Below are 18,387 nucleotides of genomic sequence, written 5' to 3' on the forward strand. Positions count from 1 at the left end.
TATCTCATAGTAAGTAATCTTCATAACCCTATTCCTACCATTTCTCTGCCAACCTTGATTTTAATGTCTTGTCTTCATCTCTTTCTTCAGCCTTTCTAGAACTGATTGATAAAGAACTGATCCTATTAGAATCATGAAACATCTCTATAAAACCATTATAAATACACTTAAAATATCTTGAAGTCAACCCATTGAAATGATCAAAACAAGCTGAAGGTAGCCTTCCATTACATGGTTCCAGTTAGTAACTTTCCTTTCAATGCTTTCAATGGTATATATCATTCATTATTCATTGTGTCATTTTGTTATTTTGGGAAGTCTGGGCTGCGGTAGAAAAGCCCTGGGTATGAGACTTGAAAAATAAAAAAACACATAAAATAAAATAAAAACGTTCAAATTTGAATAGAAAAATGAAGAAGTTATTGGAAGTGAATAATCATTTTGCATTTATTAAACGTTTGTTTTCCTCACATCAGGTGAGGTCGACTTAATGCATTTAAGATATGACGATATTAAAAATTTTCTTATTCCAAATAAGTATATCTAATATCTTAGTTCAGCAAGCAAAGCAAAATAAAATTGAAAGACGAAAGGTCGAAGAAAGTTTTCCCAATAAAGCCAACTATGACTAGAGGCTCTCAAGAATTACTTCTAAAACCAATTTCAAAAGATGTATGTAAACACCATGGTTACCATTTTTAAAATACTCCAATGATTAATTATTTTCTTTTTTTATCGCGAATGAAATTTAGCACCCAGCTTTACATGGTATGAGGATTTCCAACAAAGAAAGAGTAAATTTTAAAGTTTTGGTTTTCGTAAAGATCTATGTGATGCAATAAAAGATATGGGCATTGATGAGCCAACTCCTATTCAGGTTGCTTGTACCTTGTGTGCTTGGTAATTGTCTGAATGTAAATGATTTGACAGTAAAATATCAACTTTATATGACACCTAAGGTGGAGAGTATATCAAAGATCCTTCAAGGAAAGAACATCCTCACAACATCATTGCCTGGTAAATATAGTGTATTTTCACATTAATGTAACTCACTGTAATCTTAATTTGGTTTCAATTGTAGGCTCTGGCAAAACACTTGGCACCTTCTTCCTGTCATTCATAAATTAAAGACTGAAGAAGTGGAAAAGGGAATTACCTCTTCCAGGTAGTCCACATGCCTGTATTGTGGTACCATCTCGAGAACTTGCAGTTCAAGTTTTGGTAAGAACTAAGAATGGTATATTTCCAAATCTAATGAATAAATATAAGATGTCCATGCTGTATTGAACAATATATTGCATTAATTTCACATTTTAGAGTGTTGTTAAACATCTCAGTCACTTTTCTAAACTTTCTTCGCTTGGTTTGATAAGTGGTCGCAAAAAGGTCTGCAATCTGGCCATTGCAAAATTTATATCACTTGGAAGTTTTAGATTGATTGCTTTTTGTTGTAGAAATGGAAACTGGAAGGATTAAATAATTCAGTTGATGTTGTTGTTTGTACACCACATGATCTACTTAGCTATTTACGCAAAGGTTTCTCTGACACTTTATTTATTTGTGTTGTAGTTATTTGTTGTAATTTTGAGTCATGAAATGTTTCAGATATTGTGAGTTTCTCTCACCTCAAACATCTTGTCATTGATGAAGCAGATACCATGTTTGATCCAAGTTTTCAAACACTTTCAATGGAGATTTTAAGATTTGCAGGAGTATGTCCACATATTAATGCCAAAAATGGTTGTATATCTACTAGTTCACTTTGTAATTGCTCTACTAATGTACTTTTCACATCATTTCAGATTCGCCCCTGGGTGAATTTTGAACAAAGAATACAAACAACATTTGTTTCAGCAACCATTCCACATGAGTTGCTCAAGTTACTGCAAAATTTGATTCAAGTAAGATTTCACAGATAAACATTTTCTTTGCTATAGCATGGCTCATATCTATCTAAATTGTGTAGGATTTGACAATATGCAACATTAGTTTGCATCAAGTCCTGCCACATGTTTCTCAGAAGTTTGTTAAAATTCCACAGCACAAAAAGAGTGGTAGGTTCTCAGGGGTTAAGATAAACTTCTATAGTACGATAGATGCATTCCATTTATAATTTCCAGAACAATTACTGGAGGAGATTAGACACAATTTAAGAAGTGGTCAAAATCAGACAATGGTGTTCTGCAATACAACAAAAGTTGTGATTGGACATCATTTTACCTAGAGGAACAGGGAATTTCACAAATTCGATTAAATGGGAAAATGACAAAGAAGGTATAATTAATTTTATAAATCTGTATGAGACATTCCAAATCAATAAATTAGCACTCTTGTAGGAAAGAAAATGGAATATAGACAAGTTTCAACATAATGAATCACCTATCTTGGTTTGTACAGATGTTGCCTCAAGAGGACTGGACACCACTAATGTAGGTAATCTACACAAGAAAAGATAACATTTGTACAGAAGCATTAATTATTTAGTGCACAAGTGATGATCAATAAGATGTTCTTAAACTATTTTAGGTTGATAATGTTATAAACTTTGACTTTCCACCAAATGTTATTGACTATATCCATCGAGCAGGACGTACAGGGAGACTTGGAATGAATGCCTTATCCTATGTGACTAGTTTCATCAGTCATAATAGAGAACTTGTCATCATGGAAGCAGTCAAGGTTCATCTCTGTTTAATTGAGACTCAATGTTTATTTGACGTATATATTACTTAATCTGATACCTTTCTCAAATTCTTCATTTTAGAGAGCAATGCATAACCACATGCCTTTACAAGATCCCCATTTGTGGCAAGCAGCACATGATGACACCAAGTACCAGTATTCAGCAACAGCAAATAAGCCAAGGTTTTCTCATAAGAAGCAATATCACACTGTTCACAGTAAAAAAATAATTTAATTGACCTTTTTTTATAAGTGCTTTTCCATTCTATACAAATATGTACAATTAAAAATCCATAAAAAATACTCAAAATTATTTAATTATCCCCACAAAGGAATTTACAGTTAAAATATATATTATTAATTTTGACTTTGTACATATTTATATTCAGCATGAATATGAGAGTTGTATCTTTGTCATACCCTTTAACCATGATAGTGTAAGGCTACTGAGATGTCATTTACATAACACTAAGACAAAACAATAAATGATACAATTTTAGAAATGCACATAAACTATTTACTATGAACAATCTTAAGTTTAGAAAATACAGTGGAACATACCTTTTAGAATGTAATTTGTCAAAAGATTTGGCACATTAGGATTATTCGTTCTCATTGCATCCATTACTAGTTAGAAAAGGTTTTATGTATGAAGCAATGCATTTTGGAAGATAAAATGTTGTACAAATACACTACCTATAACTTACTTTCAATAAGCTTTTCTAGAACATCCACACTTGGTCCATCATTCTTGATTTCATATGGGATGGTTGTGAAACTCTATAAAAACATTCACAACATTGTAATGAACTTCGTATTTGGTTATGAAATGATTTTTTCTCATACATACCTGACTATTGGGGAATTTTGAGGACAATGAAAATTTATTTTTGGTATTGGTGGTTGCATCTTCTCTAAGCTTTTCTTCTACAGATAAAAAACTTGCTATGAAATTATTTTTAAGTTCCTTTTCACGAATGTACTCATCGCGATTCTTTAGTTCCTTGATGAGAACATCAGAATATTGTTTAGTAATCTCCTTTAATTCATTACGAAGTTGAAGTATTTCTTCATATGGTAACTGCTGCAATTCTAAATGTCACACATTGCAAATGTTTGAAATTATAATAGACCACAAACAATGTAATTTGTAATTTCTGTTTAAGTACATACCTGCTAATGCATCATTCTCATTTAGTCCAGATGATGTACAAGATGAATTGTCTTTCATATCACATTCTGACCATTCCAATTCATCATCAAGTTCTTGAAGGTTGTCATGCAATATCTGAGTCATGTCTACTTTGGCAACATTCCCCAATTCTAATAATGTTAAGCTCTGAGCCTCGTTGCAATTGGTAAGTTCTATGTTTGCAATGGTTCCATTTAATTCCTTTGGTGATTTAGTAACATGATTAGTCTGAATGATATCGTGAAAATTAAAGAATTGTCGATAAGATTCATCACACTTTATTTCAGGCTTTTCCATTTTATTCTAAATAGAAAAAATTAAGGAAAAAAAAGTTAAGGCACAATCATATAGGGCAACTTTCGAATACATAAACAATTCGGGACAATAATCAAAAATGTCAATTATGACATTTCTTTCAGGAAATGACTTAATCATGATAATAATTTCATCACTTTGGTAAAAAATTGCCATAGCAGAATCTCACCTTCAACATGTTTATCTGCAAAGCTTCAAAAAAATCTTTCTCCAACATAGAACTAGGCCATTTCGTAAGACGAACTTCGTTCAAATTTGAAATTAATTTCTCCCAAATCCTGTCAAACAAACCCTCAAGACAATAAACCAATAAAGTTGAATAATAATTGGCGGATATAGCCTTAATACACTCGATATAAAAACTGCTTCTCTTACCAGTGTTGAGTACCATCTTCTAAAGTAAACGATTCGTTAGATAATTGAGTCAAAGTCATCGCGTTGACATCCTCGCCATGTGCAGGCATCTTGTATTGTTTGACAAAGTAACGTTCGCATGCTTTCTACATCATTGAGGACAACCAACTCTGGCGTAGGATTTTTGTCTTGGCTCTGTTCTGATGACTCTAGTTTCGGTAATATGAAATGGTTTTCGTCGAAATCACAATTAGAGGATGAAAATGCCAGCCATTCCTCACCTTCGTCCGTGGCATCCGCCATAATAAACTATTCCTTTGAATTTTGAAAATACGTAATTCTTCCTTAAAGATGATTTTCCTACTTCTAAAAATACAAACCACCTGGGGGCAAATCGGTCACATCATTTCCAGAGTCGAAGTGACTGTTTCCGGAAAAAATACAGCACGATTAAAAACAATATTCGCCTCAATATTTGCTCTCGCATTTCCTTGAAGTCCGAAGTGGTCAATGCAAGAAAAACGAAAAACTGAAAGAGTGTAAATGCTACCCAAATGACTACTTATAAATGATAGTTGTCCTTGGCATTTCCCACTGCCCAATGAACGACAAAACAACAGACCAATGAAATGAAACATAGCATTTCCACATTTTACTCGATACCATATTTCAAAAGTATAAACAAATATGGCAGCCGATGAAAGTAGCGCGGTGGTAACCAAGGAAAACACAAACGACAAAACTAACCATACGAGAGAGAAGGCAGGCTACTTGTTGAAACGTAATAAGATAACAAATCGATGGAAGAAAACGTGGTGTTTCATAAAAGACAGAAAAATGTGTTATAGTAATTCAGCAGAAGTAAGGAGTTGAGCGAATCTACGAATGTCATAAACCCATAATCATTTATCCTTAATATGTACACAAAACTTCGGATATTCTTAGGAGACAACTGCTAAAAGCGTATGTTTGGAAGGGTGCCAAATAGGAACGTGTGAGATCAAATCAATGATCAATACATTTTATGTAAAACCGAAGACATCACAGAGAAAATACATTCTTTGTGCAGAAAGTGAGGAAGAGCTAGAAGAATGGATGCAAGCAATATTCTTGGAAAGATGTTATGGACAGAAAAATAGTTTAGGATCTGAGGCTTGCGTCATTCAATAGATTTAAAATAGAAATGTTTAATGATTTTTAAAAGGTAAAACCAGTATTTTTATGTGGGTAGAATTTCTTTACCAATCTTTATAAAAATTTATGTCTGTCTACCAAGTCTATCAAACACTGATTTTCGGCTTGATACATTAGATGAGGAAATAGGTTTTACTGGCTGTACAGCACGGATTGGTTTAAGGGGTGGTAAAACTCGATTGCTAATAGTGGTAGATGTTTTCTTGCTATGCATGATGGGTGAACCGTTCAATGTCCTAATTGCAAGGGAATCACTTTGCGTTGATTTCATTTTGTTTACTGCAGATTGACTGCTTTGTCCCAATCTTTTGAACACTGAAGTTTGATTCTAAAGATTTGAAAGACTTTAACATGAGAAGTTTTTAAAAGACAATCTTCATTCTACTTTCAGCAATCACATTTATATATTTATTTACTAACATTAACACAACCACTTTCCAAAACCACTTTTTCATCCATTACACAAACCATTTTTTCAACCATTACACTAACCATTCTTCCAACAATCACCACAACATTACCGTAATCATGAAAAAACTTACCTTGGTTAATGATACAATTTTACTAGGTGGTGATTTCGTGGAAGTACCAAGCTTGGCCACTTTTATTTTATGAGAAAATGAATTCATATCTTTAGACATTGTCTCTTCATCACCTAGCCGTTCAAAGGCTGACTTTCGTTTACTTGAAGCATTAGTTTGTACTATAAAAAGAGGATACAAATGTAACTCTGAAATTTTATAAAATTGCTATCTTTGGGGTGAAATTGCCTCTATCACCTTTCTCTTCTAAATTTAGGCCTTCAAGTTGTTGCTTCTTATGTCTATTGATTTCAAGATTTCCAGAAGAATCAATTCTAACTGACCCATGTTTTGCCTTCATGGCAAATCTGTCAGATAAAGACATTCCTACATTTGCCGTTTTCTTGTTTGATGTCACAGATGAATCATTGCCTTTTAATGTTTTCTTTGCATTGGGAAAAATTTTTAGGTGAGAAGAGGACTTGGTAGCTGCTGGTTGCACCTCTAAAGAAGGAATTTGCCAATTCTTACACATATCTTCATACATGAAACTATGATGATTTAACATCATCATACATGTACATACCTGTCCTCACCTTAACTGGTCCCTTTATTGGTATCTTTTTCTTTTTAACGGACAAAGGAACTTCAATCTTATTTACAGAAGGTACATCGGAATCTTGCATCAGCTGATTGGATGATTTCTCCCTTTCAAGCTAAACATACGGTTCATGATACTGAAGATGACAACTAAATTCATGTGCTCCATTATTTACATACCTTTGCATGAACTACTTTGGAATGCTTCAATATAGACATTACATCACCCATCACAGTAATACCGATGTCGTTCAATATTTCCTAACAGTTTCATGTCAACATTTGAAGCCAATACATCACGTGAAATTATGTGATAAAGAAAGGCAGCAAATATGTAAAAAATATCTTACCTTGGTTAAATCACCAAGAAGGTCATCCTTGATGCGATGATTACAGAACAACGCTGAATACCTAGTTAAATATCGAAATTATTATTAAAAAATCCGATCAAAATTGAATCATCCGTAAAATGATTTGCTAAATGATAACTAAAGAAAAATAAATTTCCGTTAATCAAAGAAACGCACTAAACACGTTTAGATAAATACTCACTTCGAAGCTGGTCCTTTTGGAATGCCAGCATTGTTAAAAAATGTGTTCCATTTCAGTAAATCTTAACAGCACAAAAGACTAAATTTCAACCTTATTTCAACAATGCATTCCGATGCCTATCATTCACTCACCTTTTTCTGCCATTTCACAGAACTCCTTTTTATCACATTTCTCATCTAAAAATCACGCTTGTGGCGTTGCGTCCGGGACGAAGTAGTGGACTGGAACTAGCGTTTTGTGCAGTTAAGCCGTGGAGTGGATCGAGCGTACTGTGTGTTGCGTATGCAGCTCAAATCAACTGCTTTACGATTGAAAGAGAATGAGCAAAAAACTAAAATTAACGCAGTTCTTTGTCACTTGATGAAAATGCAAAAATAACAAGCCGACAAAAAAATTAAATTCTGTTTTAAATGATAAAGAAGGAGACGCTTTGAGGTTTCTCAAAACCAATTAGGCACAAAAATCATTTGTTTTCCAACTCCCAAAAGTCATTCATCAACATATATGGTTTACATGCTTTTAAAATATTTACAGCCTCACGCCTGTACTATCCACTTTCATTATAAGATTCCGTAACTTGGTTCCAGACTCCATGCTTCAGATAGATCATGTTTATTTCTTAGTAAAATTTCGCGTGTTGGAGGTAAAGTTTTAAATGAGGAATCCTTTAGCAGAAGCAGAAAATGGTTTTGGTAGGAGATTATATCGTTTCTGACATCCTAAAACAGATAAAATTACATCAAAATAAATGCCGAGAAAATAATTGTCAAGCAGGGGAGGAGATGTCGAGAAGGGGGAGATGAAAATCCTAAGAAGTTTGAATCAGAGAGCATCGTACTTGGTCAGGCAGCAATAACACTTGATTCATGATTTTTAGCCGCTGTTTCAAATCATGGATATTCTACAGTGAAAGAAAATAGAAAATTGTTACTGACATAGAAATTGCACAAGGAACTAGTTAAATTTCAAATTTAAATACCTCGGGCCTGGAAAAGCAAAACATAGATAGATGATGGATAGCGATAAGGTAAAATATTGGAGACCACGATAGTCTAAAAGAAATAAAAATCACTCATGACAGATGATGTTTGAAATACACAATGGTTGTAATGTCGGTTGTAATATCAGCTCATTTACCTGAGAAAACCGGAAGTAAATGCCCGAAGTTTTAGAAAAAGAATCTCTACGTTGGTTTCCGCAGGGAATAAAAAATTTTCAAGAGGCACTGGTAACTACGAAACATATGAAAGAGAAAACTTTAGTATGTTCGGTATGTTCAAAAAACAGGAGCTACTAGATTTGCTACCCTTTATGTCCATCAACAAAATTAACATACTTGGTGTAGTGGAAGGGAAAATGATCGAAAAATGTCAGCATTTTCGTTCCAAATGAACATTCTGTAAACTTTGTTATACCGTTGTTGTAAGGGCAAAAGAAGAAACGCGGAGAAAAGATGATCCCCATACGATACAGATTGATACTGGATGACAAACGATACATAACTGTATAGAACAAAAACAAATAAAATTTTTAAGAAAACAAAAAATCTTCAAGTGAAAAATGAGCAGTATAGGACATCATGCTCAATGAATTTACGATGTCAGTTTACTCACAGATCATAAAATGATGAAATTCCAGGAATAGGTGTGTCAAAATCCATAGTAGAAAGCTGGAAACGAAAGTAACAACGATTTTAGGTATTTATGAATCGAGGTATCCAGAAATAAATCACTTCCTAAAAACAAAAATTTATCGTGTCATCAATGGCCAGATATTATCATGAGAAATATACAGTGACGAAGCCACACCGATTATTTAGATGTGCAATGTAAAATTTATGTGTCTATTCACTGGAAAAACAATATGTTTTCAAGGAATTGAATAATGATGATGATCTAAAATTTAGATAGCAGTTGCGGGCTGGCTTCGGCAACATATGAACCAAACTGGCGAAATTGGCAAATATGAACCAAACATGACTGGCAACATATGAACCAAAACTGGCGAGCTGGCTTATTGGCAACATATGAACCAAACATGTGAGCTGTTCGCTACTGGCAACATATGAACCAAAACATGGGGCTGGCTTCGCTACTGGCAACATATGAACCAAAACTGGCGAGCTGGCTCCGCTATTGGGAACATATGAACCAAAACATGCGGGCTGGCTTCGCTACTGGCAACATATGAACCAATGCACGCTACTGGCAACATATGAACCAAAACACTGGCTTCGCTACTGGCAACATATGAACCAAAACTTGCAAACATATGAAATATTGGCAACATATGAACCAAAACATACAACATACAAAATGTTATCATATTATATTGGCAACATATGATGACTGGCAACATATGATAAAACATATGTGACTGGCAACATATGATGGCGAGCACTTATTACTGGCAACATATTACTGGCAACATATGAACCAAAACATGTGGGCTGGGCTATTGGCAACATTGGGCTGGCTTCGCTACTGGCAACATATGAACCAAAACATGCGGGCTGGCTTCGCTACTGGCAACATATGAATGAATTGGCAACATATGAACCAAAACTGGCGAGCTGCTATTGGCATATGAACCAAAACATGTGCTGGCTTCGCTATTGGCAACATATGAACCAAAACATGCGGGCTGGCTTCGCTACTGGCAACATATGAACCAAAACTGGCGAGCTGGCTTCGCTATTGGCAACATATGAACCAAAACATGCGGGCTGGCTTCGCTACTGGCAACATATGAACCAAAACTTGCTGGCTGGCTTCGCTACTGGCAACGTATGAACCAAAACTTGCTGGCTTGCTTCGCTACTGGCAACATATGAACCAAAACATGCGGGCTGGCTTCGCTATTGGCAACATATGAACCAAAACATGCGGGCTGGCTTCGCTATTGGCAACATATGAACCAAAACATGCGGGCTGGATTCGCTATTGGCAACATATGATAAATATAAACCACACTCACCAGTAAGGAAGGTACACATAAGACGAGCTATTTTAGCTGTACACAATACTTGATGTAAAACAACTGGCCGCCATTCTTCCAGCAACAAAACCCACTGCAAAGTACGTTTGACAATTGACTTTGATGCATTGCCTTGACGATCAGGTTGCGACTTCAACAGCAATTCTCTTTGTAATTAACAACAGAGACGATATATAAGTAACAACAGCATAAATTACAAGTGCAGAAACCAGCTGGGAAAAAAGGCATTCTATTCAAAAGCACGCATCAATGTATAAAACGTACTCTTTCACTGTAATGTTGTGAAGATCCACTAGGGGAAGAAACATCCAATCAGCTGGCAGCATTGTACCACCCGAAGGTGCAAGTAAGAATGACGTAATGTTTTGTGGCTGATGAAGACTGCAGGCTCTTGAAGAATTATAAAAATAAGAATTATTACGAGTTCAATAGATGTTAGATGAGGTTTATAACGCACCTAGACTTTGCTAAAGCATGCCTCATCTGTGCAAATGACGAGATGAAAGTAGATCGTATCGGCAATAGATCTTTGTACGCTTCCGACAACAGCTCCCCTGGATAGCGTTGTTTCTTTGGCGATGTAATATCATTGAGACTAGGTTTAATCCCCATCTCTGAAAAGTCGGACGTAATGGTCGTAGCATGTTCATCTCGACTCTCGCTAAGGAAGATGTTTGATGAAGTTAAAACAAAGAAGAACAAGACGTTGGTGAATTTATACTTACTGAAAGAGAGCGGAGTTGAACAACATAACAGACATTAGATCATGGGCATAGAACTCGTCACCAGAAAAAAGACGAGAGAAGAGAAGCAAACTGGATGTATGATATAATGCAGTCAGTTCGCCGTCCATGTTTCCAACCTGTATAAACTGTCGAAGGTTATTGAATAAAAATTAAGAACTGTGTTTCTTCATGACAGAAGAAAGGAACAATGGCTATGAATGAAATTTTACTTACTACATTATAAAACAACTTAAAAGAAAGTATTGAAAGTGTTGTTCCACTTTGACAAAACACATTGAGATTCGGTGTTCTGAAGTGAAGAGTAAAATGTCAAATCAGAACTGAATCAAAAACTACATGAGCTACTTTTAAATAATTTCATTGTTCTTACTCACTCCATGTCTTGGTGTTGTACAAGATTTTAAATATTTCACAACGCAGTCGTTCTTTAAAAAACATTGAAACTACAAAAATAAAAAAAATTTCTAAAATACTATCGAGAGACGTGCCTATCGGAAATCGAATTCATGTAATAAAAATTAATGCCCAACATAAAGCTTTAATTACAGCCATTGAGATAAACCAAAAGTTGTCAAAAGGTTATAAAATTGAATTCGTCTTTACTCAAGACATCTTCAGAGGTGAAAATTGCCGAAGACGAAACGTCACAATAAATTCAATTTTATAACCTTTCGAAAAAGATTTCTGCATAAACTATTTAAAAACAGACGCGTCTCAAAATCGCTTGGCTGCCATTTTTAATGGAAATGATCATGATACCCAAACTCCCAAAAGTCTGCTAGGAAAATCATCTCTCGTGACGAAATATCATCGTTTATACCTAAGATATGCTTAATCAGTTTTGAAGCATGTCTGTTTTCTAAAAAAAACTTGCCGTATTTATCAAATGCCAATGTTTATCAAATGGAAACCGATTAACAATTAAATAACAGGAAGATAGTGAAAATACAACAAACAACAAGAAGAACAACAAACAACAAGAAGAACAACAAACAACAAGAAGAACAACAAACAACAAGAAGAACAACAAACAACAAGAAGAACAACAAACAACAAGAAGAACAACAACAACTTTTTGCAACACCTTTATGACAGGAAGTTATTATCATAGCTAACCGCGAAAATGAAAGTAACAGAGGAAAAGGGCTGCCATCACGTAAACAGCGAGGAAGATCATCACTCAAAGAACATTTGAAGTCAGGAAGACTGGTGACTAGTGGTTGTTCATTTGTACATGTTGCACTTGCGTAATATGAAGTATAGTCCGTCAATCTCGATAGAAGGGTTTCAAATGTTTTGCAATCGAGCATGGGCTGACATATTTCGCTGATAACAAAGTTCTCAATTTCTTGCAAGCTTTCCACCGGCGAATAGAAAGGCTAAAAAATATAAAATAAAATGAAATTACCAGAACAATCCGTTTTGATTGTCTTAGGTTCATGATATTAACTGAAATAATAGTAGGAAGTTGAAAACTTACAAAGTAATCATTAGCGAAAAGAAAATGCAAAATAAAGTCTACGAAGAGCAAGATATGATAAAATAGAAATACCTGAACGACAAGTTTTCATAAAACGAAGCCAAAAGATTAAGATATTTTGCAAGTAACAGAAACGACTCATTCTACAAACAAATAAGAATTATTGACTTTCCAACATACATCACTACGTCATTTTTATAAAGAAATCACCTGGGCAACTTTCACTTCCGCAGATACAAAACTATCTTTAAACTGTCTTATACCATGACCAATGAGCGGGAGTAGTCCAAGCACGTGACTCCAGTCAATAGGAGGGGGTGGTAAATGGCTAGCGTCCATTCCCCCTGTTGCAAGGTGCGTAGACAGTTGCGCCTGTAGTTCTGCTTTGCTTCCAGCAACATGCGTGACAGCTTCAATAAGATCAACCAATGCACAGGCCACGCGAACTTGGGAAGTACTACGGACTGGGTACAAGGCAATATTTTGTACTTGTGTGACAATATGAGAGTACACATTGCTACAAAAGAAAATTAAAAATTTCAACAAATAATAAATCCTGAATATATATAAGCAACTATGAAAACGTATTACTGTTGAAATGATACACGATGATATCGTCAAATCATTTACCATACCTAAATGATTCACAAGCTAACCCATAAGAAATACAAATAGTCCATATAGTAAAACTCTCAGTTGTCAGTTCATACGCTTCAGTCAAACTTAGCATCATTTCATGAGCAGGAACTGTTATGAAACGTAGAATTCTTGATATAAGACCAAATTTGGTCACCTGTATTTAGACAAGTGATAAAACATATTTCTTGTCTACTCAAAGATAACATGATAACATAGAAACTCTATGAATGATCGCATGATAAGATAAAATACTTTAAAATATACCAAAGTATCCGTCAAGTATTTCCCAGCGCAGCACAATACACGAAGCAACTTCAAAGCTTTGACGAGAGGATAGCCGTACACATTATCAATAGCTTGTGATTCCTCTTGCTGTTTCCAAGAACTAGGTAGAAACTGAAGCATAATGGTTTCCAATAATCTCGGACAAGTTGCGACACTGTGTGCAGATTCCAAAGAGTGACGTGAGATCCTGATGAGAATATCAAGGATATCAAAAACAACAGGGGATGCAGGGCGACACACTTCCAGAATATAACGAAGCCTGGGGAGAAATCTCATCTGTATAAGACCCTAAAAGATAAAAAATATTATGACTTACGTAGGAAATGTTTCTAAAGTAGTCTCAGGGTAAAATAAGATGTCTAAATTGATAAATAGAAAACCTAAGAAGAATTAAGGATAAATACTACTTCAAATGGCAAAAAGAAAGAAATGAGTACAAGTAGAAGAAGAGATCTAAGCTTTGAAAAAAGGATAAGCAAGAGACAATGAAAAAACACATCACAGCTCAACCAATGAAATCAATCAAAACAATCAATCAGTCAAAGAGAATTTGCAAATCGATCATGAATACATTTTAGAGGAAAAATTAAAACGTTTACTTTAAATTAGTCTGTTCCGTATTATTTTTATTTTATAAAGAAATAAAGACCTCACAGACGCTTAGAGAACTTCGAGCAGGTGCAACCCTCGAACTTCGGTCTCGGACTTGCACTGATCTGCTCTCGAGTTCTCCCAAAGGTCTCCTCGGTTTGCAAAGGCCTGTGCAAACACAGTAAACATCTTTTACTTCTTAATACATAAATATTTCCACTGAATTGTAGATATAACAACTTCATCCCTCCCTCCCCTCCCTACCACACTTACGTGAAGTATACATAAACACGTGACAGAACAATTAAGGTATGTTGGAGTTGAAGCTGAGCTCAAAGTCTCAAAACAACTCTTCAACAAGAAGATTGAAGTAAAAGTCATACTTTAATTAAGTCCTGTTTAACAACATCCACATCAGGTAGGTTGCTTGTACCATCTTCCTTTACAGGCAGTTCCACTGGACACAACGATGGAATTTCTTTTCCCCGATAACAAGTAAAACACGACATGTCTGCTACAAACTAATGTTTCATACGACATAAGAATAATATTTTCTTCAAAAACAATGATCAAATTTAACACCATTTCCTAACTCACCTCATCCCGTTTTCTTACAAGAACGGCGGTAAAACAGGCGACTGAAGCAGCAATCAACTGGTCAGCGTTGTCATCAAGTGTCCACCGCAACAAAAACGGTAAGCCGGCATTGAGTAGTACAGGTAGCAAGTCTTGATCCAATAAATTTACATAAATACCGCGACGATCCTTTGAAAAATAACGCACATCAGGAGCGTGATAAAAATACTCCAGAAAAGGGCAACTTTCACATTAACGTGACTTCGATGTGCCTGCAATGAGCGTCCATCAAAGTCACGATTGTTCAATGACCATCTTGTAAAGTCACGTGTTAAGTTATAGTTGTCCATTAAGGAAAGCAAAACTTGAGCGTCATACCTTTTGGATTACTTTTGTGAGAATATTCACAGCAACAACGCGTTGATTTAAAAGGTTGCTCCTCGATAAAATGAATAGTTCTTCCAAGGTGTAACCAGGTCTGTCTGGTTCCTGTCCATGATGATGTAATCCTAGGTATTCGGGGATTGAACCTTCTGTCTTCGTCATGATGTTGCCTTGGAAATCAAACCTTGCTTGCTCATTGCTCTGTCAGATGAAAAGAAAAATTGATCTGATCACAGATATGTATCCCAAACTTAGGGTATAGCTATCAGGGTGTGTAGTTGGTATGATAAAATCCTGGTCAAGCTACAACATTGCACCCAAATATAAGAAAAGAGGAGTAAATTTACCCTAGATGTCCTAGCATTTGGTATCTTCTTCATCCATTCCAACTTGTCATGTTCAACATGATCCATATGCAACCATTTCTCAGAAATGTTGCTGCCTAGAACATTGTTTGCTACATCCATACTACCGTCATTAGACCCAGATATCAACGACGGTCCCCTATTATCCTCATCATGACTTTCCTCAACAAAATAAGAATCAAAGCCTTCATCAACATCATTATCGTCACATTGTTCAGCAATGATTGAATCGTTAGTTTGTTCCTCGGATTTCTTCTGTTTTTGTGTTAAAAACTCCACGATAGATGGATCTAACAAAACCATTGCTATAATTTACAATATTATGGCAATCTATCAATAAAAGACCAATAACAACTACCTATCATTTCTCTCAGTTCGGCTTGTTCTTGCAAAATCTCGCTCTCTGACATGGAGGAGAGCTTTTTCACATTCTCATCGTGTATTTTCTGATGCTCTAAAGACATCCCCTTTCCAGATGTCAGAGCTTCACCACTGATCAAGGATGACATCGAATAGCTTGCCTCTTCAACAAATTCACGTATAATAAAGTTAGTGACTCAACCATTGACATGTTTTAGACAATTGCATTTATAATCATGGCAGCAGAGCTTAAAACAAAACTTTAAAAGATGTGTCAGAGAGTTTGAATGGAAAGTATTTGACATGTGGATGAGGGGAGGGAGGGGCACATCATTACCGTCGGCCTTGATCTTATCTTTTCCATACTCCAGTTTCCATATCCATGTGGAGGTTTCAATTCCTTCTCAATCCCAAAATCCTCTGCTTTAGACTTAGCAAACTGCCTGGCAAACAAACTCTTTGTTGAGTTGCTTTTCTAGAATACAAAAAATTTTAGTAATTAAGCATTGTTCATAGGGTTGAATAAAGATGATATGATTTAGCCATACCTGCTCCTCCAACGAGCCATTTACTGCATTTCTATGAAGGACAATTGGAAATCCTTTAGGAGTGATGTTCGGCATGGTAATGTGTGCTGACTTAGTCTCTTTCCTGCAAAATAATTATAGTGCCACTGCTTCGCATAATGATAACGACAAGTTAGTTCTATAGAGTTCACACAAACCAATATTTTCGAAAGAATGATGGATACATGTGGATCATCATCTAAAAACAAAGAAATAATAGATGAAATGAGGATATTTAAGTAAGGATGATGGATACACGAAGTTTATTTACTATAAATTAACAAGATGTATGGAATGAGAATTTATTAGAAAAAATAATGGATATAAGATGAACATCAATTACAAATAAACAAAATGATATTTTAGTGCTTCATAAAAAATCCCTTACTTTCCAACAATTCGGCTCCATCGAGTTCCACTTGCTTGCATTTCTAAGAGATAACAATTCAAGATATTGATATTCCAATCACAATTTAATTTGAATTGTCTCAAAACCAAACAGTTACATTTATGCCGAATCGTCTGATAATCGATTTGAATGGATCGTGTGACGCAGTATCATGAAAAGTTTTAATATTATGTTGATATCCATATCACTATATACGTAACTATATTTAGTGTATCATTAATGTAAGCAAACTTGCATTGTATCTGTTATTAACACTTGGGTCACCTGTTGATGTTGATCTTTAAATTTGGATTTCTTTCTAGGAATATTTGATAAAACTTCAAAACTTTCATTCCCTGAAAAGAAACAAGACATCCATGACTAGCATGTACTTTTTAAAAGTCTTCATGCATCATAAGAGCAGCTCGCATTAGAAACAGTCAGCCAGCAAAATCTGATCCTGCTATGAAATTTTTTCTCAGTTTACTCGCTGCAAACACATATTGCTCTGAAATTCACACATCAGGACAAAAAGTTGCTTTCTCAGTTTGCATAAGACTGTGCAAACACAGTAAACATCTTTTACTTCTTAATTGATACATACGAGCTTCATTAGTTAGTTGAGTAGACTGTGCTGGTTTTAATTCATACATTATAGGCATGTTGTCTTTCTTCCTTAGCTTGTTTCAACAAATGCATTTTCATACTTGTTTCCTAAATGATCATTACTGGCCTTAGTGGCCAAGCATACCCTCAATGATCATTACTGGCCTTAGTGGCCAAGCATAACCTCAATGATCATTACTGGCCTTAGTGGCCTAGCATACCCTCAATGATCATTACTGGCCTTAGTGGCCTAGCATACCCTCAATGATCATTACCAGCCTCACTATGCGTAAAAACCTAGCCAATACGCAACCATACAAAGACATTACACTGTGGACAAAAGAAAAATCTCTTTCATATAAACCATGGACAATATGAAACAAGTGGTTACTTAGACTATAGATGTGATAAGTTTTATTAAAAATTTTATTTGTCATGAAGTCAATGGATGTTTGCCTCATGATACATAAATCAAAATTAAATGGGAGATAATGAGAGAAATTAATTGTAAGAAATGAAATAAATGTATGAATGTATGAAAACTTTGCACCATCCTTGTATCTGCAGATAAATCTCAAAAATCCTCTCTCCCTTAAATCATAAAATCCACTCTGGTTTATATGGAGTGTATTGAACAAAGGAGGAAGGGGGTTGTTATCCAGATTGAATATGCCTGCATAGAGAAACAACTTAAATGGAAGCTGATAAAGAAACCTTGTAAAGAAACCACGTCACGAGGTCGTTTTTCACACATTGGATCCAGCTCATCAGACAGTCCTGGAGCACCAGCATTTTGTGTTGAATGTTTCACACTAGCGGCTGGATTTTTGCCTTCGTTAAGAAACTCCCGTTGTATTCTCAACAAATCCTCTTCACTTTCACCTTTAACTGGCCGTGAAAACATTTTAAAGTAAATGTCCAAAATATGGAATACATTTTAGGTAACGCATCTTCTTTTCAATCTTAACACCTGATTCGAAAATTGCCCTCAGTC

At 35.2% G+C, this 18,387-nt stretch overlaps 5 protein-coding genes across 8 annotated transcripts; 2 read left to right on the forward strand and 3 right to left on the reverse strand.

Annotated features, from left to right (window-relative positions):
* The first annotated feature begins 371 nt into the window (after positions 1-371).
* LOC124442192 (probable ATP-dependent RNA helicase DDX28) lies at positions 372-3,109 on the forward strand. Of its 2 annotated transcripts, XR_006947176.1 has the most exons (13): positions 372-476; positions 556-672; positions 753-877; positions 960-1,017; positions 1,082-1,221; positions 1,318-1,386; positions 1,455-1,536; positions 1,606-1,712; positions 1,803-1,901; positions 1,967-2,054; positions 2,121-2,429; positions 2,527-2,679; positions 2,765-3,109. XR_006947176.1 is itself a non-coding variant. In XM_046992675.1 (4 exons), exons 1-4 carry the CDS (start codon positions 2,263-2,265, stop codon positions 2,915-2,917), a joined length of 411 nt encoding a protein of 136 aa, XP_046848631.1. In that variant the 5' UTR covers positions 2,125-2,262; the 3' UTR covers positions 2,918-3,109. The 2 variants fall into 2 exon arrangements, 1 of the variants encoding a protein (XP_046848631.1); XM_046992675.1 differs by lacking the exons at positions 372-476; positions 556-672; positions 753-877; ... (5 more) ...; positions 1,803-1,901; positions 1,967-2,054 and having other exon boundaries at positions 2,125-2,274; positions 2,337-2,429.
* LOC124442191 (fasciculation and elongation protein zeta-2-like) lies at positions 2,251-4,886 on the reverse strand. Of its 3 annotated transcripts, XM_046992673.1 has the most exons (9): positions 4,825-4,886; positions 4,565-4,752; positions 4,359-4,467; positions 3,856-4,177; positions 3,533-3,774; positions 3,390-3,462; positions 3,244-3,309; positions 2,742-3,150; positions 2,251-2,438 (listed from the first exon to the last, which is right to left on the reverse strand). In XM_046992673.1, exons 2-8 carry the CDS (start codon positions 4,651-4,653, stop codon positions 3,137-3,139), a joined length of 915 nt encoding a protein of 304 aa, XP_046848629.1. In that variant the 5' UTR covers positions 4,654-4,752; positions 4,825-4,886; the 3' UTR covers positions 2,251-2,438; positions 2,742-3,136. The 3 variants fall into 3 exon arrangements, with proteins under 3 accessions (XP_046848629.1, XP_046848628.1, XP_046848630.1); XM_046992672.1 differs by having other exon boundaries at positions 4,565-4,853; XM_046992674.1 differs by lacking the exon at positions 4,825-4,886 and having other exon boundaries at positions 4,359-4,481; positions 4,565-4,620.
* A 72-nt stretch (positions 4,887-4,958) lies between these two features.
* Positions 4,959-6,107, forward strand: LOC124442194 (src kinase-associated phosphoprotein 2-like). Its single transcript, XM_046992676.1, has 2 exons — positions 4,959-5,404; positions 5,489-6,107. The coding sequence occupies exons 1-2, from the start codon at positions 5,231-5,233 to the stop codon at positions 5,711-5,713; spliced, it is 399 nt and encodes a 132-aa protein (XP_046848632.1). The 5' UTR covers positions 4,959-5,230; the 3' UTR covers positions 5,714-6,107.
* Positions 5,711-7,629, reverse strand: LOC124442189 (uncharacterized protein C19orf47-like). Its single transcript, XM_046992671.1, has 8 exons — positions 7,542-7,629; positions 7,411-7,471; positions 7,209-7,269; positions 7,039-7,119; positions 6,845-6,974; positions 6,517-6,762; positions 6,280-6,440; positions 5,711-6,065 (listed from the first exon to the last, which is right to left on the reverse strand). The coding sequence occupies exons 1-8, from the start codon at positions 7,552-7,554 to the stop codon at positions 5,802-5,804; spliced, it is 1,017 nt and encodes a 338-aa protein (XP_046848627.1). The 5' UTR covers positions 7,555-7,629; the 3' UTR covers positions 5,711-5,801.
* Positions 7,630-7,839: 210 nt separating this feature from the next.
* LOC124441751 (RNA polymerase II-associated protein 1-like) lies at positions 7,840-18,374 on the reverse strand. Its single transcript, XM_046992218.1, is given in 26 exon segments — positions 7,840-8,129; positions 8,249-8,311; positions 8,390-8,462; positions 8,548-8,642; positions 8,747-8,912; positions 9,024-9,083; positions 9,085-9,145; positions 10,387-10,553; positions 10,672-10,797; positions 10,865-11,068; positions 11,133-11,278; positions 11,367-11,442; positions 12,706-12,776; positions 12,844-13,150; positions 13,269-13,426; positions 13,537-13,845; positions 14,532-14,669; positions 14,746-14,913; positions 15,103-15,309; positions 15,456-15,763; positions 15,832-15,994; positions 16,171-16,308; positions 16,558-16,598; positions 16,788-16,830; positions 17,073-17,143; positions 18,108-18,374. Coding segments are annotated over 26 exon segments (3,708 nt in total). The 5' UTR covers positions 18,298-18,374; the 3' UTR covers positions 7,840-7,970.
* Positions 18,375-18,387: the final 13 nt, after the last annotated feature.

The sequence above is a fragment of the Xenia sp. Carnegie-2017 genome, unplaced genomic scaffold (assembly GCF_021976095.1).
Source record: "Xenia sp. Carnegie-2017 unplaced genomic scaffold, XeniaSp_v1 HiC_scaffold_20, whole genome shotgun sequence".
Classification (NCBI taxonomy): Eukaryota; Metazoa; Cnidaria; class Anthozoa; order Malacalcyonacea; family Xeniidae; genus Xenia; species Xenia sp. Carnegie-2017.

Coding starts and splice junctions, on each gene's coding strand:
- LOC124442192 (XM_046992675.1), top strand. Junction 2,430..2,526: donor GAGGACTGGACACCACTAAT/GTAGGTAATCTA, acceptor AAACTATTTTAG/GTTGATAATGTTATAAACTT. Junction 2,680..2,764: donor TCATCATGGAAGCAGTCAAG/GTTCATCTCTGT, acceptor TCTTCATTTTAG/AGAGCAATGCATAACCACAT.
- LOC124442191 (XM_046992673.1), bottom strand. CDS start 4,653: ATGCCTGCACATGGCGAGGATGTCAACGCGATGACTTTGACTCAATTA. Junction 4,468..4,564: donor GAAGATGGTACTCAACACTG/GTAAGAGAAGCA, acceptor TTTGTTTGACAG/GATTTGGGAGAAATTAATTT. Junction 3,463..3,532: donor CAAAATTCCCCAATAGTCAG/GTATGTATGAGA, acceptor ATGTTTTTATAG/AGTTTCACAACCATCCCATA.
- LOC124442194 (XM_046992676.1), top strand. CDS start 5,231: ATGGCAGCCGATGAAAGTAGCGCGGTGGTAACCAAGGAAAACACAAAC. Junction 5,405..5,488: donor GTTATAGTAATTCAGCAGAA/GTAAGGAGTTGA, acceptor GGATATTCTTAG/GAGACAACTGCTAAAAGCGT.
- LOC124442189 (XM_046992671.1), bottom strand. Junction 7,270..7,410: donor CCAAAAGGACCAGCTTCGAA/GTGAGTATTTAT, acceptor ATATTTAACTAG/GTATTCAGCGTTGTTCTGTA. Junction 7,120..7,208: donor TTCTTGGTGATTTAACCAAG/GTAAGATATTTT, acceptor TGAAACTGTTAG/GAAATATTGAACGACATCGG.